The sequence below is a fragment of the Copadichromis virginalis genome, linkage group LG7, assembly GCF_057382275.1.
Source record: "Copadichromis virginalis isolate Kocher_CV1m ecotype Utaka linkage group LG7, C_Virginalis_male_GT1.1, whole genome shotgun sequence".
NCBI classification, from domain to species: domain Eukaryota; kingdom Metazoa; phylum Chordata; class Actinopteri; order Cichliformes; family Cichlidae; genus Copadichromis; species Copadichromis virginalis.
The window spans coordinates 16,576,759-16,594,231 of record NC_140624.1 but is presented as its reverse complement, the minus strand read 5'-3'; the positions used below and the strand labels follow the sequence as shown (position 1 = coordinate 16,594,231).

General features: G+C 41.2%; 1 protein-coding gene across 4 annotated transcripts in view; it reads right to left on the bottom strand.

Moving 5' to 3' along the window:
• reln (reelin) overlaps positions 1-17,473 on the bottom strand; it is a 105,696-nt gene that overhangs the window by 76,147 nt on the left and 12,076 nt on the right. For all 4 annotated transcript variants that reach the window (XM_085462180.1, XM_085462181.1, XM_085462178.1 and 1 more), the window contains exon 2: positions 5,566-5,673. In XM_085462180.1, coding sequence (XP_085318306.1) covers positions 5,566-5,673 — 108 coding nt within the window. The remainder of the gene's footprint in view (positions 1-5,565; positions 5,674-17,473) is intronic.

The following is a 17,473-nucleotide window of genomic DNA, read 5'->3' as shown; positions in this document are numbered from 1 at the left end:
GAATCCATAGGTCCCTCATCCTATTCATGTAGCCCCTTCCGCCGGGGTTACTTGCGTAGTAGCATTCCAACAACGCCCTGTTTTCGTCCCTTGCCCACCGATGCCTTCTTGTTCCAGTAGCCCACTTTTCGTCAGGGTGCCCTGGTTCCTCAACACCTGACGCGGACCTTGTTGATCCGGGCGACGTCCGAGCCGGCATGCCTTCATATTTATCTGTCTCGCTCATGTCTGCGGTAGGCTTGCTTAGCATAGGGGGTCTAGCCTTAGGACCCTTACTGGATACAGACGCCCCAGGCAGGAATCGAACTTGCGATCCTCTGTTCCAAAGGCGTGTAGTTTAACCACTACGCTATCCAGCTGCTTGGTACCAGGAGTGGTACATATATATATATATATATATATATATATATACACATATATATACATATATACATATATACATACACACATATATATATATACATACACACATATATATATATACATATATATATATATATATATATACACACACACACACACACACACACACACATATATATATATATATATATATATGTGTGTGTGTGTGTGTGTGTATATATATATATACATACATACATACACATATGTATATATACATACACACAGACATACACATATATATATATATATATATATATATATATATATATATATATATACACACATATAATAACTGGTTGTGACACCAGAAGAACTGCAATCGAGTGTTTGTAATCACTGTCTGTGAGTCTGTGGAGGAATCTTGGCCCACTCTTCTGTGGAGAATTGTTTTAATTCAGCCACATTGGTTGGTTTTCGAGCATAAACAGCCTGTTTGATCAAATTTTAAGTTGAACTGTGACTATGTCACTCCAAAACATCCATTATATATTTTGATTCATTCACAGTTGAACTTGCTGGTGTGGTCTGGCTCACTGTCCTGCCACATAAAGTGAGCATGAACTAATAGATGGACATTCTCCTTCCTGTTTTTTTGGTATAGGGCGGAAATCGTGTTTTAAATGAAGTCATCCAGGTCTTGAAGCAGCAAAGTAGCCCCAGACAATCACACTACCACCACCATGTTTAACTGCGGCTCATGTTCTTTTTATGTGTTATGTGTGTTTCATGGCAGATGTGGAGTGAGTCAAACCTTTCAAGAAGTTTTTTTTTTTTTGTCTTGTCAGTCTACAGAATAATTTTCCAAAAGTTTTCGGGATCATGTTTTTTGAGAGACGAGACTTTGTGTTTTTTTGGTAAACAGTGGTTTTATCCCCTGTAACTCTCCCGTGGAAGTTATTTTTGCCCAGTCTCTCGAGTGAATGATGAAAACTGACCATAACTGAGGCAAGTGAGGCCTGCAGTTCTTTAGATGTTGTGTTTAGATGTAGCCGTCCTGGATGACTTGCTCATGCACTCCTGGACTAATTTTGGTAGGCCGGCCACTCCAGTTGAAAACTGTTTTTCTCCATTAGTGAATAATGACTTTCACCATGATTCCCAAAACCTCAAAAATAGCCTTGTAACCCTTTCCAGACTGATAGACATCAGTGAAACTGTCAAATCTCTTCTTGAGTTTCTTTAGATTGCAACATGAAGGACTGCTTTCCGAGATCTTTTTGCCTTCTTTGTTTTGTCAGACATTAAACACGCCTGAGTGTGGCTTTAGAAATTGAGCTGAGCTTTCCAAAAAAAAGTGGTTAATCACAGTTAATTCATGATTTAGCAAGAAAAGCCAGTAATTTCTTCCACACAGGGTCAGAGAGCTTTGGATAGCATTTTTACTGTAAAAAACATAACTGTGCACGTTCTATTTATTTTTGTCCAATGTTAGTTTTGTGTGATGATCTGAAACATAAAAGTGTGTGAAATATGAAAAAAGAAAAAGGAAATGAGGAGGTATGTACACATTTTTCCACTCTCACACTCATTCCTCAATCTCATACACTTTCTCAGTCCATTATTGGCCGTGTTGCTCTAAATGTTCAAAGCTCTCCTTTTCCTTCAAGTGCCTGTTCATCATTGTGATTATAAGTTATCCGGACACATTTAGAATGAATACTTGCTCTGTCTGTCTTTGTGTTTGAATGGATAATGATGTGATGGGAAACATTTTACTATCAGGGAATACAAATCAGACCACATGTGACATTACTTTCCATCCAGGCTCTGGCCTATGGGTTTTAATATATCACCTCATTACTGCTATGTGACATGTAACAGCAAGCAGATTTTATGATACATGAAACAAAAATCAAAATTATGACAATATACTTCCGTTATTGGTTTCATCATTTAATCTTTCTGGTTGCCAAGCTGAAAGCTTCAGAACGCCAAGAGGGCGGATTGGAAAGAAAGACGTCTTAATGGAATAAATGTCAAAGAAAGGAAAAACACTGAGGAGTTGGAATTCTTCGGCTGCTGAGTCCAGACTCATGTTGCATTTCTGGCAGTGTGTACAGACATCCGTTTTGACCACGTTACATTCAAACATGCATATAAAGTCTCCATGTTTCACTCTAAAGTGTTTCAAAAAGTCTCTAATGAGTACTTGGGTTGTCAAAATCGACTACAAAGTAGACTCAAATGAAGCTGCACGTCATACCTCATCCATTAACTGTGAGTTGTAAGTAGTTGAATCCCAAAATGAAATGTCAAGTCTTTCCTCTCAGCTTTGGCACCTTGAAATAAATGCACCCAGACTAGTTTTGCTAGCCTGTGATCGCTACATTTACGAAAACCACAATTAATTTGCACTCCCGCGTTCTCCCTGTATTTAGCAGGCATGGCTTCCAAAGCACAACATTGTTTTTAGCTCTAGTTCATCTGATTCTGCACTTGCCACAGCAGAGCAGTTACAGCATCGTAAAGGTCTGTGGTTAGCCCGCCAGCAGCAAGTAGAAGGTCGCTTGCCTTTAGGGAGTGGAGGAACCAGCCTTGAGCAACTTGAACCACAACTCAGCGCAGCAGCCGAAAACATGGCATTCCTTAGACTACCTTAAACTGCCCTGCCGACTGCTTCCCCACACATCGGTTACAGTAATTTGACAAACAGTGGGCGACGCTGCAGTGAAAACCCTCAAACTAAAACATATGTGCTACAAACGAATTGCAGTGCTCTTTGAACTACAAGTGGAGTGGAAGACAACATAATGAAAAAATCACTGCTGTCTTCATGTTATGGTGTTTGTTTCTTAAAGTTATAATTGTAACAGATCAACAAAAAGAAAAAGGAGTGATAAACACACACACACACACACACAAAGAGAATTGATGAAGCATGCAATTCCGTCATGCTCACATCCACACTGTTTTTATGACGTGTAAAAAGCAACAAAGGATGACACAGAAGACTGAGGGGATTTCTCTCTGTAGAGGCTATTGGGCAGCCATCGTGTCTGCTTCCTACCACAGCTTTGACCACACCAACCACTGGACATCCCAAGGCAGCGAGTAAAAACACTAACCTCTGTGTCCACAGCTCCCTGACTTTGTCTATTTAGTCCACTTTACATCTTTTTTAAAACCATTGATTCCTTCTTTGTCTCTCTCTTAGGATCTCTTTGTTTTGCTCTTCACCTCCAACAACACAAACACAGCCAAAAACAAAAAGAAATCTTCTCTCACGCTTCATCTTAAGCTGCCGTTTCAGTCTTTCAGTGATTTATTAGCGATCTTCTCGCTACAGTGGTTTCATTCTCCCTGTGCTATAGTTCATGCTAGTTGCTGGACTGATACATCTGCCAACCACATGTTCCCCCCAGCCAGCCAACACTTCACTTCAGCTGAACAGTTGGACTGTGTGTGTGCTCTTGAGTGAAAGTTGGTGGTATTTCTATTGAACGTGTGCATACGCATGTTGCAGTCCATTGTGTAACCGTGTCCCCCACGTGGCTTCATTCAGAGGGATTAGAGCCCCACCTTATCCTGCTCATAAACACTATGTTCATAAAACTCCCTGGTGGAGTTGCGTGACCCTCTTGCGCTCAAAGGCACATTTATATTTGTCACAACACTGGACATGAAGAGGCATCACACTGTATTATTGTTCCACTGCATTATCTTCAAAGCATTTTGGGAAAACGCTGGCTCTCTGTTAAGTCACCAAGTTTCCATGAGCTTATTAATAAAGGACGTTCTCTTTAGGAGAATGTCTTCAGCCCTTCCAACGCTGAGCAGCCTTCAACGGCTAAGTGGACCACCATGTTCTGCAAAGTTTCTATCACTCGATCATAAAAAAAATCCCAGTGTACCTCAAAAATGCGCAGAAAAATTAATCGAAGGGAAAATAAAACCATAAATCTATTAAATCGTCATTCAGAATCTCCTCTATGACAAGACTGCTTTTGCATGTGCCTGCTGCTCCATGGAGTCCTGAATCCCACAGTGGGAGGGGTGGCTGGAGAATTAGAGCAGAGAGACAAAGTGCAGAAAGCTCTTCAGCTGAGGACCAAATGTCTAACTGGCACTGCGAAACCCAGACAGATTACACATGCTGTAACGGAAGACTTTGTAGACTTACTTAAACACACATCTTACAGAAAGTCACCGTTCCACAAGCTGCTGCCTATCAGGGTAGGCGTATCCTTAAAACTTTTCAAGTAATTAGAGTGAAGCTAAGGTGACGCAATCCGTGCTTGGATGCCTCCCCAGTAAACAGAGCTGCCAAGAGTGAAGAACTGCCCTGGCCAGAGTGAAGTCAAAGTCTGAAGAACAGTGGAGTTAGTCAGGATAAGGGAGCCCACTGCGCAGCAGTTCTGGGACACTAGCCCTGTTCTCTAAGGAGTTCTTTATAGCTGTTCCACTGCACCAAAAGAGCCCCCATCCGTGCACACAAGGGCTCCATCCGCAAATACTTCATCTGAGTCTACAAATCTTGGTTGTGTGTCCAAAAAAGAGTTGCACTTAATGCATTTCAGTTGCATGCTTACAGTGTAATTCGATTACAGTTGTCAAAAGTGTAAAGACTTATAAGTTTAGCTTTAATCTTTTAAGGATAAAGAGAGATTCAATTTGTATCATTAGAGCAGAGCATGCAGACAATGCAAAGGAAAGGCGGACAAAGAATAAGATAAGTTGTTTGCAAACTTCATCCAGTTTAATAGCAACATCTACCACCTAAACTGTTGCTATATTTGCATCTCTGGATAAAAAAAATTGTAAATCAGCCCGTCCACTGGGCCTTTACTCCAACATTTGGCAAGCTGGCCTGGTGATCACTTGTTATTTTAAGTTTAATCTTTTAGAAAGCTCTACATTTGCTGCTTTGCTCTTCATATCTATCTCATATTCAGTTTTTTTTTTGTTCTCTCAAACATCAATGAAAACCCATCTGACCGAACCCTTGATCACATCATCCTGACTCCTCATCCATCACGACCTGTCATAACCGGAGAAGGGAAGTGGCCTTAGGCTGAGTCTGGGAACGGATGTGGATCACTGAGCTGGATCGTAATACTCCGTGGTCCCAGCAGACACTTCTCGGGGTATCTGAGGGTTTGCTAGTACTAAAAAGCATAATAAAAAAAAGCAGCTTGTATTGGCAAAAGAAACAAGACTCACCAAAGCCAAAAGCAGCTGGAGCAGGAATGGGAGCCGACTGGACTGGTGTTGAGGTGTAGAGGCCAGTCACCAGGAGACCATCGAAGGATACACTGGTGGAGATGGTTACTGAAGAGAGAGAGAAAAAAGGAACATGCTTACTGCTGGTGAAGCTGAGAGTTACTCCCAGAAACATTTTAAATATAATGCATCCAGCTGTTATTTGTTTCACCACCCCTGTATTAACACCTCAAATGAATACAGGAAGATGAACTGTGAACGCCGATTAGGTGTCAGAGATCGCAATTACTAAGTTGCATTTACGCTTCATTTGCAGGCTAAGCAGATAATTAGCAGGCGTGATGTACGTGTGTGGACAGGATGTTTGGAAGTATGTAGAGCAGCTCACTAACGTCCTGCTGCTAATCACATCAGGTGTTAGCACATGGAAAGGTAAACTGGCCATTAAATGGGATGCCAACAAGACCAAACACCCTGCAGGAGGAGAGGAGAGTGCATGGAGGTGTTAAAGCAAAATCTAGAAGGTCACTTGCACACATATATATATATATTCAGACAGAAGTAGAAGCATTATTAAAACATGTGCTAAACCAGGGTATGAGTTACTTTAAAGGTTGCTGAACCAGAAAACAGCAGAATATCCCCACCTCACCTTTTACAGAGAAAAATGGTGGCAGAATGTAATCTACCTCATCCTCAACAAATCACAGTGCTTTAATCAAAGCCTGTCGTATTGACAACCATATTAGAACAGACTGATGAGCTAATTGGCTGTAACCCTGATAGCTTTGCTAAGCCTTTATTCTTCCCAGCCCACCACAAACAGCCACAGATCAGAAAACTCCCGGGAGTGTGTTATCCAGCTGAACACATCTACAGCTCAGTGCAGCACGTTAACTATTGATCCACCCGGTAAACAAGGGCCCTGAGTGATGGGACCACAGAGTCAGCTGCATCACTGGAGGAAGAGGGCTCAGTCACTGGACTGTTTCCAGCCAGACAGAGCAGAGTACAAGGAACAGCCCGTGGCTCAAAGGAGGAACACACACACCCCACCAAAAAAAAAAAAAAAACAGAAGACAAAACCATTTTACACATCAGGGAATAAAATCCTTTGCGGCTGAGAAAGATGAAGGCATTGTTGTTTCCTGACCCTGGAATCCCCCTGCTTATGGAGGAAAACTGAATGGGAAAATGAGGCGACACCCACAGCGAGACTGTGTTTTAGTAAGAATAGCAGCATGTCAGTTGGGTCTCAGGGTGTTCATTCTTCTGGGTTTGGTGCGTTACACTGTGGAATTCTGGGCAGAGCTGACTCCTGTGTGGCCCCGTCTGCCTGCCTGGCTGTCTGACTGGGCGACTCCATTAACATGTCCTCGCACAAGACGCTTGTGCGTGTGTCTCTGAATGTGTGTGTTCGCCGCATGTCTGTGTATGTCGGACGTGTTACACCCTGTCTTAGGAGCAGAGTTCAGTCCATCTCTTCCCTCCCTTTCTCTCCTCCATATCAAACCCTCAATAATTCATCCCACAACACTCCTTACTGTATCCGGACGTTTCCTCCTTTGTTTTTCTGTCGTAACTTTTGCACAGGGATCCAGCACTCCACAAGAAGTATATACAGGGTTTACTAATAGTATACACACTGTACATACAACTTCTCTCTGCTCCATTACAGTATAAAACAGTCGGTTTTGTACTTTTTTATGTTGCTCTGATGATTTCTCTGAGAAACATCCACTCAAGTAACAGGATCTAAAGCTCATTTCAAGGACTTCCACTTTTTTTTCCAGCTGCTGGCATCTCCTCACAGATAGGCTTTTAGTTCCAGTTCTGTGACACACTGTTTCTCAACTTGTCGCAATTTAAATGTAATGAGTGAGCCTAATTTGGGTTGAAAGGGTTAATGTTATGAAAGGCCTATTTTAAAGCAAACCATGCAGGTAACTAAGTATTTTGTCATGGTCCCCTTGGTCTGCTTTTTGAGTCGCTTTACACTTTTTTAAATTTAGTTTGTTTTTCTAGTGCTTGAGGTTTTTAATTATCGTTAACTTGAGTTTTTGTTTCCTGTTTTGATTTCTTTATTATTCCAGCATACAGTGAGTCTTTGTTCTTGTTACTGTAGACAGCGTGTTTTGGTTCATGTTCTGTTTTTTATTCGTTGTAGTTATTTTAGTCGCCTCAGCTTTTCTTTCTCTGTTCCTTCTGTCTCATCTTTCTGTTACTGTTTCTGTGGCTGTTATTAAGATCTAGTGTCAGTCTTATCTCTGTGTGTAGCGTCTCGTCTCTGGATTACTTCCTGTTTTACTTTGACGGTTAGTTATCCTTCATGTCCTGTGTTAGTTCCACTTCCTGTCTTCCCCCCCCCCCCCCCCCAATTTGTTTTCAGCTGTGTCTCGCTCTCCACCTGTCTCAGTCCTCCATGTATATACACAGTTGTGTCTTACCTTTTGTCCCTTTTTGAAGTAACATATTTTCCAGAGGCTCTCTCTAATCCCAGCCCCAATTATTACTTTTGGACTTCTGTTTGTTTCTCTATGGTTTTGTAATTTGGGACTTAATAAAAGGTTTGTTGTTCTTGTTATCTAACTCTTGGTGCCTAAACATAACCAAATACTTTTTGCTGTCTAAACCTAATCAGAGAGTAAAAGCAAAAGTTAAAAAAATAAAAAGAGCGATAGACTGAAAACAAAACTAATTAGAGAGTGGAGGAAAAAACAAAGTGCAAAACAGACAGCTCACAAACCAGACACAAACCACCGTCTCCAGTGATTTAATTCACTGCCAATTCGCCAACCTCCAAATGAGGATTTTACCGCCCTATAAAGAAGGAAAATTACGTCTCAGCGTCCGCTGAAGCCATCGGACTGCACAGCTCTGCAACCCCAGCCGCATCTGATGGAAAGACTGTGATGCCCTGGGATGAGAACGCGCTCAAAATGATTGCGTTATTGACACTTCCTACATAGCAGTTCATATTATTAATTGTGTATGGAAGAGTAATTTTTTTATAGTCCCTGTCATCCACTCCACTTTGCAAACTTCTACAGCACAGTGTAAACAAGATATAAAAACACCAGTTACGCTTTATTTCTATTTCACACTTGATGACTGAGTGGTTTTTTCATGGTATCGAGATTTTGTTTATTTGTCTTGACCACATATCTGCATGAATGTGTATGTGTAGATACTGATTTGTTTGTTTTATATGTCAGAAATAAATGTTATCATGGTCGCAAATATTAACCAGTCAAAAGGGAGAGCTGTCTGCAGTCCCTCCTGGTCAATATAAAAAGCCTTACACTTAAAATATAGACGATTGCTTTTTTTAAAATTTAATATTAGAAATGCTTGGTTGTCCACAAAAAGAAAAAAAAAATAGCTGGCTCTAATAACACTCTGTGAGCAACAAGTAATTTCCTTTTGCTTGTCTGCTCTGAGCACTGCCAAATTCTATCAGCATGTACAGCGTGTACACGAAGCTGTATTTTGAGAAAGATACATATTTTGCTTGGCAACAGAAGCATTATCATATTCGCTCCATGTTGCTCAGTGCACCTCTAACACATCCCTATCTGCAGAATGCAAAGAAAAGGTCTTTCTTATTAAAAAAACAGAAAGAAAGAAAGCAAAAAGCAGTTATCATGTTCATACTATGCATAAATGTCCTCCTCATTTGTGCTATTTTTCTATCCCTCCACGAATACATTACCCATTCAACAAATCCGTTCCACTGTGTGGTTAAGACATGTTATCAGTCTTTACATTATGCAGTATTGATCCAAGGCCATGGCATGAAGCAGTATTTAATGGAGTAATGACTGAGTTTAATGGACTAAGTTGGACCAGGCTCAGTACGCACAAAACGCTCATTTCTGCACTTCCATTGACCTGCATCACCAAGGTTACGCACACTCCATTACTCTCCACAGACAACTTTACATGTGCTGCACAAATACAGCAAACAAAAGACTTTTTTTCCCCCTGCCTTCATTGTGCCGTTTCTCTCTTTAGCCGCGCTTTACACCTTTCCTACAGCTTCACTCCCATTGAGGAATCGCTGTAAAAGAAAAATCCTCTTCCCTGCACTTTCCCCATCAACTCCTTTCTCATGCATTTTCTGCTCCCTCGCAGCAGTGTACCTCTGTTTGATGTAGAGCATGGGGTGGGGGAGAAAGAGTGGAGAGGAGGAAAAACAAGAACAGGGGTGAAGAAGGATGGAGAAAGAAGGGGTACTGGAGTGGCCCGTGGAGAGCAGCACTACCTGATCAATACAAATCCAGGATCTAAATTATTTAGAAAGGCCTCTAACAACCTTCTCTCACTCGCCTGTGGAATGCATCAGACAGCTGAGCCAATCAGATCAGATCAGATCAGATCCAATCACCTGTGGGGCTGCTTCACTCACGAGCACACACACAGACACGCACACAGATCTAAAGGGAGGCCTTTGATGGTAGCCTTAACATTCTTGTCCATACTTCATTTCTGAGCAATGTTCACTTGGCCGAGGGGGATGAGAAGCCATGAGGCGGGCAAAAGAGGTGAAATTAATACCAACAGTCTCATTCAACACGTAGGCAGGTTCTGTGTTTTTGGGTATGTATTTTTCCATGTGCATTGTTTCCTCACATATGAACAAACCAAGTGTCAGGCTAGTGCTGTTCATGCAAACTTCTATATTGAACTTTAGGCTTTTTCCTGTAGTAAGGACTAATCTTTGGTTTACATGTCAAGTGCACACTTAAAAAAAAGAACAATACGTGTGTGTTAACTCTGTAGTTGCTGTATCAATTTTGACTGCTAGCTTAGTAAATGGGGATAGGTCAGTAGATCTTTAGCATGCTTTAGCATGTGTCTGAGCAGTTTCTGCTGTGTGCATGTCCTCGCTCAATCCCGTGCAGGATACAGGAAAACCCTGCCTTAATGTTTTCTTTTGCTAAACCTTTGCTATTTAATGCTTTACAACAAGTTGGTATTTTACAGCATGTGGGCCGGCCGCTACTTGTTTTTTAGTGCTTCTGTTCTTAATTAAATTTTGGTTATGTGATTCTTGTTGTGTTTAGGAAAGAAGAAGAAGGTTTCTACAGACAAATGAGCTACTAAACATTAACAAGGCCTGCATACGTTGGTGAACCTTCATGTTTCAAATTTCAAGAGGCACACGCTAGGTCCAAGTGTCATGCCTGCAAGTGCTCTTGACTTAGATCTTGCAAAATCCTCATTACACTGTATGCATAGCACTCATACCCACATACAGATTCTCATATTTTATACTGGAACACACCACAGAGCACATCTCTTGGCCCTAAGCCAGTATGTAATATTGATGGTGCGATGTGGTATGCCTCATTATAGACACACACAACCGTGCTACCGCTCAACTATTGATGGGCCCAGGGCTTTCTTCACTTCCTGGAATCCACCAGGAGTAATGTTAGGGCACGAAGTATCAGAGCACCACACAACGCAACAAAATACACATCCTTTGCTGACAAGTCTCTCAGAGATCAAGTAGGCACACACACACACACACACACACACACACACACACACACACACACACACACACACACACACACACACACACACACACACACACAGAGAGAGAGAATGATGACTAACTGGTAATGTTAAACTAATCTTCTGTGACAGTCTACTCTGCAAAAATATGTTCACGAAAAACTGCGAGTAAATAAAAGAAAAGCCTACTTTTCATTTAAATGTATGCATGTGCTAAACACTACACTACTTGTTCTGTCTGAGCAAATCTTGGTTTGAATTTGTATGATTAATTTTTCACCTAGGATTCTCGATGAGTTCTTGTAGCCAGCTGCTAACCAAGAACAACAGGGCTGCATTATCATATCGCCTGAGTGCATTACGCTCTCCTGAATCCTATAAAAGCATTCTCAACGCGGGAACAACAAGGCACTGGAAGAAGACAGTGAATAGGTATTTACATTTTACAAGATACTACAGTATGGTTTTACACTAGTCCCAGAGGTGTGCTATTGCCTTTAGACATGACTGTAACGGTGCTAGACAAAGAACCTGGTTTTTTCCCCCTATATATAGTACAAACAGTGAGAGGAGAGCCATGAATGATAGAAGGTTTGGCCAATTCCTTGAGAAAAAAAAATGGGTGTATTAAGCTGTCAAACACAAACCAAATGCTCATGTTGGAAATTCCAAACTAATGTGAACGGATCACTGTATGCTGGGTCAGCAATTACAACAGGGTCCAGAAAAATAGCACCCAGTGGCATTTTAAAAGCCATGGTAATGTCTCCTTATGGTGCAGCAAAGCATAATCGGTACTGTACTTGGCAACATGTGGCATGAGCTCATTCTTAGAAATAAAGAAAAAAAAGTATGGGAAGGGATTAAACTAGAGCTGGACAGGAAGTCCTGGAGGTCTCAAAGAAGACCTGACTTACATCACGGACAAGTGTGTTTGCATTGAAGTGGCTATGTGGTTGGCATGGCCTGAACAGCTCCTTTCTGCTCTTTGTGTACAGACACACCCACCAGTCTTTAGCCTCACCCAATTTCACTTCACTTGCACAAGTCTCAAATAAACCTATTGAAAATACCTAAAATGGAAAGAAATGACTTTAGAAGGAGGTTCTGACAAAATCTGATACAGCTGCTCCCTTTTATGCCAGGGGCTGAAAGTACAGCTTAAAGAAGCAAGAGTCTGAAAAAGTCATTTTAGCAAGACATCAGAGTACAGACAGTGCAAGAGAATATATTATCAATGAAATTCCCTCCATCCCAGGAGGATGCCCTTTTTGTTTCCAAATGGATGGAGGTTTTCCTGGCAACGATCTGGATAAAGATAGCCGACCATCTGACCCATATCCCACTGGCAGACACACACGTGCCCCAGAGAGGACCAGGAAATGGAGGCCAGATCACAGGGAAGCTATAGTTCCATCTGTTTCCATGGCCATGCCAGTGTCGGGGTGCCACTTCACTCTGAGCTTCCTGAAATGGTTCAAACTGTCAGTCACCTGACCGTGACACCATGAAGGATAGGTTGCTGTTACCAATGACAATGAAGAAAGCAAAGATTGGAGCTTTAAATGGACAGCGTGTTCGTGGCCATCTGAATTACCCAAGTCTAAGTCTCTCCTTACAGCTTCAGAAGATTGTGTGGGAAGTGTGTTTCTGCACATATATGTGTCATGTGGCGTTCGAGTCAGGTTTTAGAGGCATCATTCCATTGCGTAACCTTCTGGCACCACCCTGGCCTGCTGGCACCACCATCTGCTGCTGTGAAACACTAGATCACAGACGACCTATCAGCCACAGAGCTTCTACAGGTCTGCTTAACTACAACATGTATAACCTTTTCTGCAAAAAGGCTCAGAGAAAGCAGTTTTTCCTCTTGGGAGCAGGATACGTGTCCTTTCATGATCACTGCCAGAGATAACAGCCAATTTCTGTTCTCGATCCAGTTTCTTCTATTGAGGTTCTACTCTGTTTACCAAAGAGGGGAGCTGAAGCCTTTACTGCCCGCCTAACTTGGCTTCACCCCTGCAACAGCCGTGGAGAAAAAACAGGAGCGAAGAGGCAGTTCTGTCACAAGCATCCTGTTCCTCACACATAATCTGCCTCACAATCACACTTCATTGTGCAGCTCTCATACAATGCATACAATGTTCACTGTGAAAACATGAGCAGGTGTGTACGGGATCCACCAAAAGGATCCTTGGTAAATTATTTTACAATAATCGAAGGTTTTCACATTGTAATATTTATGTTTCTACTTTAGGGGCTTTTCCTTTGTTAAGTACCACTTCCACCATCTGTAAGTGTTTTATGTCCTTTTTATTCGTGGTGCTAAAATGCTTACACTGGACTTAGAAGGAATACACAACCCCAGTGGGAAGGCATGTCCACCAATCAGCGAGGCAAAATAAGTCATGACAGAAGAGACTTCATAGCTTAGACAACGCAAAGGCTGTTCTCTTTACCTGAGATTAGCTTTGATAGCACATCATCTCTCTGAGCTTTTAACATTATTCATTATTTCATTGTACAGAGGCCTCAAACTGCACGCAGATCCCGTATCATTACCCAGCTCTGCTTTGAGACTCATAATTGGTTTTGATAGGTTGCACTTCTGTTACCTGGTCTTCATCTTGTTAAGAAATTTTCATATGATGAGAAGCATGAGATAAGAAAGTGATTGTATGTACAAGGGGAAAAAAATGCAAGAAATAGCCTAATACAACTGTAACCTAAAGCAGCAGGCAAGTGTTATATAAATATAACTGCTAAAACAAAATCCAAAACATTCGCCATGAAGGGAATGTTGTTCAGCGTCAGATGCATAATTGGTGGTTGCTATAAAGGGTTATATTGTAATCGGGTTCAAGAACACCATGATTCTTTCCCTCTGTAGCGTGGTGGCTGCCAGGACTGGAGAGTGAGCTGTCCTTATGATCAACACCATGTGTTCTGTAGACAGAAAAAAGCTTCAGCTATCCAGGCCTGACAAGCAAAGCGTCTTCCGTCACTTGTCAAAGCCATCCTGAACATGCAAACGTGACATGAAAAGCCAAGGTGATCAAAATGCTAATCATGAAACTGACAAAATATAATCACATTAATGTTGGTAAAATGTTACAGAGGGAAGCTGCGACTGCATATGCCTTCCAGAGAGAAAATCCAAGGAATGCAGGAAAACATTAAAAGCTGAGTTAGCCTGAAAAGTTGGGTAAAACCCAAACCACAACTTCTTGCATATTGCTGAGACACACAACACACACTGACAAATCTGTACTGTAATATAATCCAAACTTGACTCTAAACTCATCAAAAAGACACCTGATCGTACAGTAATCTGCTTTCACAGCAACATACAAACAAATAGTAACCACAGACAAAAACACAGACCAAATCCAGACACTGGACATGCACAGCACTGTTGCATAACTCCCTTTCCATCTCACCTGCTCCACTGGGAGCTACCCTATAGGAAAAAAGGAAGGAGACAATGAGGGCCAAGCTGTGAACTGTTAGGCATAACGTCAATGACAGTTTTGATGTCCCAGTCAGGGACACCAGGTTGCTTTGTTTAACCCTTGTATGGTGTTCGGGTCTGTGAGACCCGTTTTCAGTTTTTTTCAAAAGAAAAATTAAACAATTAATTATTTTTTCAACCTGAAATTCATTGGCTTTGGCTTATTTTCTGTGAAGAACATAAATCCGAACAAATTTTCAATGGCCTCATACTGTACCTCCCCCCACACATTTACATTACATACAAGGTGTTCGGGTCCACTGGACCCAGGTCTAATAAAAGTGTTGAAAGTGTAGGTCCTGTGTTCCCACACTCTGTCTTCCTCCTTTCTGGTGCTGCTGATAGTGTTTTCTTCCCCTCCTGCTCCCCCACAAAGTTGCAACATTGTTGAAAATTCAACTATCAACACCGTCTGCTCTTACACCTCACACATTTTACCCTCTTTCTTGAGGGATCCAAATTTTATTTTCTCATACCCTGTCCCACACTGGCAAATTAGGGGCATAAATATTATAAATAAGACTTTGCCAGTGTGGTTCTTTATCACAACTGAACAAGATGGCAAAAGATGGCGAGGGCCATCCAATTGATTTTGGAAGAGAGAGGGGCTTTTTATAACATTTTATAAAAAAGAAAAAAAAGAAAAAAGAGAAGCACATTAATTCATAAATGTGATCTAACAAAGGTAAAGGGAAAAAATTAACCATGTTTGCTGTTCATATGGTTTGTAATTGGGATGAAGTAAACATCTGTTGAGTAATTTAACATAAAATTGTTTGATAGTGTTAATTTGGAAAGCCAAAACTCTAGCGGGTCCACCAGACCAATGAACACTGGCTGAGTAATAAAGATATGAACACCACACAAGGGTTAAAAGTTGTTTATCACATTTCCACAACTGGTTTATCTCCCACAAGGAGTGTAAACTAAACTGTTTCACAACTGAGTCATCTGTGCCAGGAAGGCATCTGTCAAAGCAAGGCCTTGAGACTTTAGCCCAACGTAGAGCAGGGATTTAGATGGGCATTTAAAATGACAGAGACTAAAACTAATGACTGAAACATTTATCTGTTTTGTTTGGCCTACCAAACTACAACTTTTTTTGACATGCCAGGAAAAAAAAGTAAAAATTATGAAGCACAAACTTTGTACTCTGTCCAGTCAATCAACCAACCAATGGTTGAAACACCAAACACCAAACCTCACATCAAATGAAAGTTAAAGCATTTCAAAGGCTCTAAAATTTCCTACAGGCCTGCATATCCAAAACACTTCTGTCTTGCATCAATGCATCAATATAAGTGACAAGGTGGTAAATCCAAAGTAAGACAACAGAATTTGTAATGTATGTGTGTTTTGCACTCTTTGGTGTGAAGATGCTTAGATTTGGAAATCAGTATCTCAATCTTCATCATTAAGTGGAATCAATTACAAATGAAGAGAAAGAAAAAAAATACTTTCCTGGGTAATAATTTCCTGGGTTCAGTACAGATAGCGCTATAAACAATGTATGTGTCAGGACTATTGGAACAGTTGAGACACATTTTTTCTAAACACAGAGTCTATGTGGCTTCTAAACCCCAAAACACGTTGCGCCAAAAATTAGTCCACCCCAAGGATCGTGTCTGATTTATACATCGGGGAAACCAAACAACCTCTGGCAAAGTGGATGGCACAACACAGAAGAGCCACCTCGTCAGGCCAGGACTCTGCAGTCTATTTACACCTACAGGCCAGTGGACACTCTTTCAAGGATGAGGATGTACACATCCTGGACAGGGAGGAACGCTGGTTTGAGCGAGGAGTCAAGGAGGCCATTTACGTGAAAAGGGAAAGACCATCTCTGAATCGAGGAGGGGGCCTAATGGGAACATATTTTGCAATCTTACAATGCTGTGATTGCAGCCATTCCCCAACTCTCTGTGAATGGTACTCATGGCCATTGATCAGTGGTCTTTGATCAGTGGTCTTTGATCAGTGGTCTTTGATCAGTGGTTGTTGATCAATGGTCATGAGAATTTGCATATTAATGATCAAGGAACTGACCTCACAGCCCATTGTTCCTTCAGTGGGCTGGTTTCAGTCATTGTACAAATGTACTGTTTATAAGGTTGTTGAAACCTGTAGTCGGCTGAGACTGAAGAAAACGCTACATCCAGATGAACAGAATCAACCTTTTGGGATGTACGCAAAGAGTCAGGTAGTGAAAAGTTTTATTTGAGAGATAGTGTGCTGTTGGAGACACACAACACAGACTTCACTTCACTTTCAAGGAGACAAATAGACAAAACCTTATAAATGCCAGTGTCTTGGAGCCGTCATGTTTTATTAAAATGAAATCACACTGCTTATATTGAATTATTTCCAACTGAGATGAAATAGCCTAAAAAGTGAATATTTTCATATTGTTTGTGAAAAAAAAACTTTTTAAATAAAATCCTGCTGTTTAGTGTTTCCCTGAATTTACATCCTCATATTTCCAACATTACATATTCCAGACTCACTAGGGCTTATGAGATGAAAGAGAATAAGTAACACCAGGTGCACCTGCCCTCGTCTTAGCCATCCTCATGGGCTGACACATCAAACTGCAGTTTTTAATCAGGCTATGAACGTGGACTTTTGAACAGTTTGAGCCTCATCAACAGAAAAAAACCACAATGTGCCCACTTCATGTTGAACTTCAGCTGTTATGACTTCCAAAAAGCAGGTCAGCTCTCTGTCCATGCAAAATTCATGGCTTTTAAAACTCAGAGTTTTTACACAATACAGTTATGTCTTCTAGGGAAAGCTCTTGACACAGAGTGATGGAAAGTAACAATGGGATATTTTATTAACCAAGGCCAGGATAAAAAATTATGTATTTTTATGTTT